At 42.5% G+C, this 8823-nt stretch overlaps 1 protein-coding gene across 2 annotated transcripts; it reads right to left on the bottom strand.

The window, feature by feature from the left end:
- Positions 1–266: 266 nt before the first annotated feature.
- lrrc41 (leucine rich repeat containing 41) lies at positions 267–7243 on the bottom strand. Of its 2 annotated transcripts, none has more exons than XM_041849410.2 (10): positions 6844–7243; positions 5013–5099; positions 4720–4784; positions 3608–4421; positions 3067–3300; positions 2514–2678; positions 2002–2103; positions 1739–1867; positions 1193–1265; positions 267–897 (listed from the first exon to the last, which is right to left on the bottom strand). In XM_041849410.2, exons 1-10 carry the CDS (start codon positions 6986–6988, stop codon positions 678–680), a joined length of 2034 nt encoding a protein of 677 aa, XP_041705344.1. In that variant the 5' UTR covers positions 6989–7243; the 3' UTR covers positions 267–677. The 2 variants fall into 2 exon arrangements, with proteins under 2 accessions (XP_041705344.1, XP_041705345.1); XM_041849411.2 differs by having other exon boundaries at positions 760–881.
- Positions 7244–8823: the final 1580 nt, after the last annotated feature.

Raw genomic sequence — 8823 nt, 5'->3', positions numbered from 1 at the left:
ACCCAACAAACATAAACATGATTTGTAAGGGCTGCAGATGCTGCATTACGAACATGACAATATGTCAACAATAAAGATGCTGAATGAACAGCTGAACAAGATATAATAAAGGAGATGGTGCATTTGTTGATCTTTGAAAAAACAATTAGGATACTAAGTTCTTATGCCATCATTTCACAATTTGAATGTTTTTTGTGTCATTTAGCAGACGCTTTTATCCAGAGCGACTTACATCCAGAGTGAGTGCATACATTTTTCATACTGGCCCCCCGTGGGAAACGAACCCACAACCCTGGCGTTGCAAGCGCCATGCTCTACCAACTGAGCTACAGGGGACTATATGCCAAATATAAGGCCACTTGTATTTATGTAGCACATAGTTTTTGGCTTATTAGGCCTGCAACTGCCTTAACATACAAAACAGCAACTTCCCTATGAGTGTTGTAAACTGGAATATATTGTTCATATTTGTTTTCCGATGCAAAACGTTTTACAGTGTTACTAATGAACGCAACCCAGAATTTGCAGGGCTACGAGGTGAAGATTCCCCTATATACAGGTCTAGGACCAGCTTCCCCTCCCTCACTCCAAATTAGTGAGGGAAATGCAAAACTGTCCCAAGATCAGCACCTAGAGGCAACTTGACCCTACTCCATTCGCAAGACCTAAGACCTAGTTCACATGATGCTGATGTGGTCAGCCATGGTGTCCCTGGAGTTCCAGTGGTCAGTGATGAGGTCACAAAGGTGACTGAGCGTGCCCAGTGCCGTGTCCCTCAGCTCCAGGTCTCTGTCCAGTGGGTTGCTCTTCAGGGTGAGGAGTAGTCTCTCGGGAGGACGGTGGGTCTCCAATAACCTCCCTAACTCCAGCAGCTCAGGAGGCTGGATGAAGTTGGAGCTATCAACGACAAGACAGGAAATACAAGATACAGAATGGCTATGTTCCGATTTGCCATCCTTCTCTCAAAGTTTGCAGTTGTACACTCTCCATCATGGATTTAACAGTGGTGGAACTGGAAACTCCCTTCAACCAATGCTTACACCAATCCATGAATGGGAGTTTGCAAGCGCACACTTTGGGGGAAGTGTGGAGAATCGGGACAGAGCCCAACTCTCATAAAACAAATTAGGCCTCTACACAAAATGCCAAAATAGCCTACGATACGACTGAAATGCTTATAACAGCTACTTGCCTGATGTCCAGTTCTTTCACTGTGCTTGGTGAGGGTCCTTTGAAGAGTTCCCCCAACACTGTCACAGTCTTGGCTAAAAGGACAAAATAAAAATAGCTGTTTTCAATTCATACATTCCATTTCAAAAAACTAATTCATACTGTCCAGAGGTGTAGTAGCTTCGCGTGTTGTATTGTTGTCTCTACCTTCTTACCTTTGTGCCCAATAATGTTTGTACCATGTTTTGTGCTGCTACCATGTTGTGCTGCTACCATGTTGTTGTCATGTGGTGTTGCTACCATGCGGTGTTGTCATGTGTTGCTGCCATGCTATGTTGTGGTCTTAGGTCTCTCTTGTTGTATATATGTGTGATTTGTCCTATATTTTTATTCTTAATCCCAGCCCCCGTCCCCGCAGGAGGCCTTTTGCCTTTTGGTAGGCCGTCATTGTAAATAAGAATTTGTTCTTAACTGACTTGCCTAGGTAAATAAAAATAAAAGGTGGCGGGGGACGTAGCAAGAAAAGTCTGAACGAAACCTTTGAAACATATCTAAATTGGCCTCTTACCGAGGCGGTTTTGAGCCAGGTTGAGGGACAGGAGAGATGGAACCTTTTTGAGAGAATTAACCAGCTGTCGGACAACATCTTCCTTGTCACTGCATTTCTCCAGAAGCCGACAGTCCTTCAATGACAACGCTGTCATTATGGAGCAGACAAGAGAATACAATTAGGATGCATCCCAAATGGCACCATATTCCCAAACTGATAATTAATATGAATTTTGATACATCATTTGATACAGAAACTACTTCATGGAAATCTTTCTTTACCTTCCAACATACAGTAGTTATCCAGTAGCTGGAAGATTGCACAGTGACAGTCAGACAGGTTGATATCCTCCAGGATGAGTTCCTTCAGGTGGCGATTGGACTCTGCAACAGCAGGAACACAAAAACTATTTAACCAAATGAATTAGAACAACACAATAACCATTTTACCATATGGGAGAAAATACACCGAAATATATCCTACAGCTATGAAGAGTTGCACATGCACAGTACATAAAGTTATTGCTGAAGCAAGTGGAAGCACACTAATAAAAAAAGACAGATAATGCATATTCTAGTCCATTAGTCTGCTAAATGACTGAAATGAAATGTAAATTATGTGAGCACAGCAGCGTCAACTTACACATACAAAACTACTAGACAATAGCACTTGAACGCACTGACTAAGTCGCTCTGGATAAGAGCATCTGCTTATTCTAAATGACTAAAATGTTAAAATGTAATGTGGTACTTGTACTCTACGTTGACAGTGGTTTTAAATGACTCCATGTTACCTGCCACTGTGTTGAGGAGGTGGCTGGGTGAGAAGCTAGTTGAGCTGTTGATTCCTGAGACGTGAAGTGAGGTGAGGTGAGGAGAGCGTAGCAACACACACATCAGACTCTCCACACTGGTCCTCAATTTGGGTACTTTCACACACAGCTTCTCCAGTGAGAGTTCTAGCAATGGAAAGTTGGGACAAGTCTCAAATACAATACAAAAACAAATGCTCTTTGTAGACATCCAATTCTCTGCTACTCAATTTTAGTATACTCAAGTATACATACATTTATATACCATTGCTTTATAAATGCGTATATGCAATCTTCATGCCTTAATATGTTTACCTTTCTTATGTTCAGATTTCACTTTTCTTGTTAAATTAATCTCACCTAACCCTACAACTCACTAAAACTTGACTTTAGTTAAAATCTGCATTTCATCCAAGACTAGGATTACTCGGTGTCTGGTAAACCGGCCCCATAAGCTACAATAAAACAAAAACATATTTAATCCAGGTTGGATATTAATAACTTTGCGTGGTCTATATGCTACATTGTCAGCCACCTGCTTGGTGTGCAGGCTGGGGAATCCTTCTCAGTGGGGCTCTGTGGTACTCTGCTACAGGGTGGATCTCCATGGAGAATGACCTGAGGGTGGGGCATGCATTCAGCAGGGACTCCATGAGAGCAGGGTGGGTCAGGGACCCCACACTCAGCTCAATCAGGGAGCAGCCTGGTGTAGCAGACAGCTGCTGGAGAGACTCTGCCAGGCTCAACGCATCACCCTCCTCAAAGGTCCCTGCAGACAAGAGGCATCAACAAGAGAGACACTAAGGCCGTGTCCCAAATGGCACCCTATACCCTTTATAGTACCCTATTCCCCTTACCCTGGTAATGCACTATATAGGGAATATGGTGCCATTTGGGACCCATAAGATTCCAGCACTACTTTTGACCAGGGACCTTAGTGCACAATAAAGTGAATAGGGTGCCATTTGGGATGCAGCCAAAGAGTGCATTCCACTTTCATAAATGTCCTTTTTAGCATACCACTGCTTTGTAATAAACACATAAAGCAGAATAGACTGTAGAGATTGTACACTTACAAGCACTTTGCAGGCTTAGAGAGTGGAGGCACAGCCAAGAAGGCAGGAGAGGAAGTAGTACAGGGAAGACTCCACCTCTGATATCATTGATCTTTACTGAATGGATTTGTCCCTTGGAGCAAATCTCTGTCGAGTGACCAGCCGAGGGAATAAACATCTGGCACAGTGGCTTGGGGACCATACATTGGCATGGGGAGCTGGTCAAGTCAAGCTCTGCCTTCGCTGAGGCAATACTCAACCTTGGATGCTTGCATGGAGTCCCACCATTATTATCCACTTCATCAGGCTCCTCTTCCTCTGGGACCTGGCAGTTGGCTGCTTCAGCATCTCCAGCAGTGGTTCCTGCAGTGTTTGCCACTTGGGCACATTTGACCATCTCACCTTGCCTGGACTCCATTGGACATTGGTGGCTTTTACTCTGAGGTCCCCTGCCGTGAAGAATCCAAGCCAGCAGACGAGGATCTGGGCTCTGGTTTATGATGACTTCACTGGCTGCCCCATGGTCCAGTAAACGGTGCATGGCGTATAAGACATCGCTGGGCCACTCTCTGAGCTGAGTGCTCTCTCCCAGTTGAATGCACCTTACACCCTTCTCCAGAACGCTCAGAACAGACCTCCTTGCGAAGAAGTAGCCGTGTGGTCGTGATGTTCGAAGAACCAGGTGCTGGATGTATTTGGCCATGACCAAGAGAAGGGAGTTAAAGTTGACATTCAGGAGGTATTTTGTATCATCTCTGAACCTGAAGCCATAGAAGGCCAAGTTAAAGAGCTTATGCATGCTTATCGCCCTCCATTCATCTTCGGTGAGTATGGTCTGGAAAAGAAACATGAATAACATAATAATTATGACAAAGGAATACATTCTCTAGAAGGTTTAAATCAGAACTAGTGTTATAGGCTTCAGAACTAGTGTTTCAGGCTATAGATCACATCCCTGGAACTAAAACTAGGAAGAACTAGTTAGCCGGCTTTTGTTTTGTACTTTTCAACATTCTCAGTGGATTGCCTCACCTCAGTATGTGGTGGAGAGTGAACTTAACTCCATGATGGAACTCAAATAGTGAAAAAGCTAGATTTTATAAAGGGGATTATTGTGTTGATAAGATACTTACACTCCCTTTGCGAGGCCCAGAGATTTTTCTCAATATTCCTGCCCACACATAGGAGGTGGAGATTCCTGAAAGACAGACAAATAAAGTGTTTAATAGAATAGCAGTAGTTAGCTACCCTCTGTCTGAATAATGGTGTGCCTGCCTGCAACATCAGCAGTGTGATTTGAGGTCTGTTGGTTTTATATAGCTCTGGTCCAGTGCGTCATTTGGCTGCGCTGCTCTCTCTAGTGACAGTCATATTGAAAGTGTAGCTGACAACGCCATGAACCAGAGCTAGGCTTTACAGTACTTACCTTTCCGGTTCACTGCAGGCTGAATTCTATCCAGATCAACAATGTTTAAATGATGCAGGAGCTCCTTGATCAGTGAGATTGGTAGGTCTAAATGGGTAATATTAAAAACTGTTAATTTTCAGGATATTCAGACTGCCTTATCTTGTTTATCCTCTTCAGGAATACAGTAAGTAAAGCGCATTCTAGCTAGTCATTACACATAAGAGTCATTGGACGAAGGCGTCCTCTGCATGTGGGAGTTTAGTTAAGAACACCAACGCTCAATCTGAACATTGACAAATGTCGCTTGAGGTACAGTTTTGGAAGCATAAGGACCTTATCTTTCATATCAGCGAGAAATCATTTTCAAAAAACAAAAGGTTAAATTGATACACACCTTAATAGGATTAGTGTTTCCACATGGCCATATCTCCATGTCACAGCGCTTGTTTGCAAAAAAAACAGAAGGAAGACAAGAGACAACCACCTGCGCTAATTGCCTATCTATACTGAACAAAAATATAAACGCAACATGCAACAATTTCAAAGATTTTACTGAGTTACAGTCCATAACTGGAAATCAGTCAATTGAAATAAATGTATTAGGCCCTAATCTATGGATTTCACATGACTGGGAATACAGATATGCATCTGTTGGTAACAGATACCTTAAATAAAGGTAGAGTCGTGGATCAGATAGCCAGTCAGTACCTGGTGTGACCACCATTTGCCTCATGCAGCGCGCGACACATCTCCTCTGCATAGAGTTGATCAGGCTGTTGATTGTGGCCTGTGGAATGTTGTCCCACTCCTCTTCAATGGCTGTGCGAAGTTGCTGGATATTGGCGGGAACTAGAACATGCTGTCGTACACGTCGATCCAGAGCATCCCAAACATGCTCAATGGGTGACGTGTTTGGTGAATATGCAGGCCATGGAAGAACTGGGACATTTTCAGCTTCCGGGAATTGTGTACAGATCCTTGCGACATGGGGCTGTGCATTATCATGCTGAAATATGAGGTGATGGCGGCGGATGAATGGCACGACAATGGGCCTCAGGATCTCGTCACGGTATCTCAGTGCAATACAATTGTGTTCGTTGTCTGTAGTTTATGCCTGGCCATACCCTAATCCCACCACCACCACGGGGCACTCTGTTCACAATGTTGACAACAGCAAACGATGCCATACATGTGGCCTGTGATTGTGAGGCCGGTTGGACCTACTGCCAAATTCTCTAAGACAACGTTGGAGGCCGCTTATGGTAGAGAAACGAATATGAAATTCTGGCAACAGCTCTGGTGGACATTCATGCAGTCAGCATGCTAATTGCCCGCTCTTTCATTTCAGCTAATGAAACATGGAAGCAACACTTTACATGTTGCGTTTATATTTTTATTAAGTGTAGCATGCTCCGAACACCTGTGTGTAAGCATAATTCAGGAAGTGTAGTTTCGTTGGATGGAGGCACCAATAGCTGTATGGATCTGTGCAAAACTGCTACAATAAAGTGTATCTTTTTTTATTTTAAGGATTCTTTCTCGATGATTAAAGATAAGGGCCATATGTTTCGAAAGCCATATCGCAAGTTTCTAAACATTAAAACTGCGTCGGGATTGTAGTTCACATGAGTCAGTCGTGGGCGAAGTTAATAATGGCTGAAAACTGTAGGGAGAAGGCAGAATGCCACCTAGCGTTTTCGAGAGCTAGGTTGGGTACCAGCCCATTCATGTATTGTACATGCATTAGCTAAAATTGCTGAGAAACACTTAGCTTTGATGCAACCAAGATCGTCTTTTGTCCAGCACAATGGAAAAACTCCCTTGGTTGCATCGAAGATGTGACACTTACCAAGAACTTTCTTGTCTAGTACATCCATGTGACGACTCACTGTTTTGAGGCATATCTCCTTCAAGGTGGGTGTAATGGTGGAAGGAACTTTGGCATCCTGCCGGTCCTTGGCTCTTCTAACTTGTTCAAGGTAAGGAGCAGGCATGCTCAGTATCAGATGAAAAGCGAGGCAGATTAAATAAACATGCAGACTTCACGGTGTTAAAACTAGCAGCAGTCAGATAATATTTGCCAATACTCAACAGTCCAGCTGCGCTATTCTTTTTTTTTGTTGCGCTATTTCATCATTTATGCATTAATACCTAAAAAAACAAAACAACAACGAGCTAGTTAACCAGAAAATGGTCATACAAAAAAAACTACATATCTCTTCTTCAAATTGATGCAGGTCGTTCTTCGGTTCCTGTAGACTTCCGGTTAGTCACTAGCTATCCTGACATCACAGCTGGCAAGGAGAAAGAAGTACTGCCGGGTCACATATTTTTGGAATCCTTCAAAATAATAGTTCTGTCCTGTATACATTGTAAATTAAGAATTAGGGAGACAATTATGGAAAATGTGCACAATTAACGATATTTTATACTCGTTATCATACAAATAATAATTTAAAGTATTTCTGTAAGATATGTCATTATTTTATAAAATAAATGTCAAGCCTAAATTGTCAACAATGTTTTTTGTGTGTGTACTTCGATAATTTATTCCACCATACAAAATTATCTGTAAATTGTGTCACAGTAAAAGGGTGATCCATTCCACTCAGGAGAACTTCAGCTTTCCAAATCCACAGAGTTTACACACAGAGGAGCGTCGCTGCTCATTTGGCAGCCCTTATAGAGTGGCCCATCAACTTCAATCCAATACTTTTTTTCATATTGGACATACATTTTGCACCATACAAAATTCTCTGTAGGTTGTGTTCAGTAAAAAGGGGGTCCAATCTACTCAGGAGCACTTCTAGTTTCTAAATCCACAGAGTTTACACCCAGAGGAGCGTCGCTGCTCAGTTGGCGGCCCTTATAGAGCGGCCCATCAACTTAAATCCAATCGTTTTTTCATACTGGAAGTACATATCAAATCAAATGTTATTGGTCACATACAGTTGAAGTCGGAAGTTTACATACACCTTAGCCAAATAGATTTAAACTCAGTTTTTCACAATTCATGACATTTAATCCTAGTAAAAATTTCCTGTCTTAGGTCAGTTAGGATCACCACTTGATTTTAAGAATGTGAAATGTCAGAATAATAGTAGAGAGAATTATTTTTTTCAGCTTTTATTTATTTCATCACATTCCCAGTGGGTCAGAAGTTTACATACAGTCAATTAGTATTTGGTAGCATTGCCTTTAAATTGTTTAACTTGGGTCAAACGTTTCGGGTAGCCTTCCATAAGCTTCCCACAATAAGTTGGGTGAATGTTGGCCCATTCCTCCTAACAGAGATGGTGTAACTGAGTCAGGTTTGTAGGCCTCCTTGCTCGCACACGCTTTATCAGTTCTGCCCACACATTTTCTATAGGATTGACGTCAGGTCTTTGTGATGGCCACTCCAATACCTTGACTTTGTTGTCCTTAAGCAATTTTGGCACAACTTTGGAAATAAGCTTGGGGTCATTGTCCATTTGGAAGACCCATTTGCGACCAAGCTTTAACTTCCTGACTGATATCTTGAGATGTTGCTTCAATATATCCACATCATTTTATTTCCTCATGATGCCATCTATTTTGTGAAGTGCACCAGTCCCTCCTGCAGCAAAGCACCCCCACAGCATGATGCTGACACCCCCGTGCTTCACGGATAGGATGGTGTTCTTCGGCTTGCAAGCTCACCCCTTTTCCTCCAAACATAACAATAGTCATTATGGCCAAACAGTTCTATTTTTGTTTCATCAGACCAGAGGACATTTCTCCAAAAAGTACGATCTTTGTCCCCATGTGCAGTTGTAAACCATAGTCTGGCTTTTTTATGGCGGTTTTG

The sequence above is a fragment of the Coregonus clupeaformis genome, chromosome 26 (assembly GCF_020615455.1).
Source record: "Coregonus clupeaformis isolate EN_2021a chromosome 26, ASM2061545v1, whole genome shotgun sequence".
NCBI lineage: Eukaryota > Metazoa > Chordata > Actinopteri > Salmoniformes > Salmonidae > Coregonus > Coregonus clupeaformis.
The sequence above is the reverse complement of the archived record's forward strand: the minus strand, read 5'-3'. Positions and strand labels throughout refer to the sequence as shown.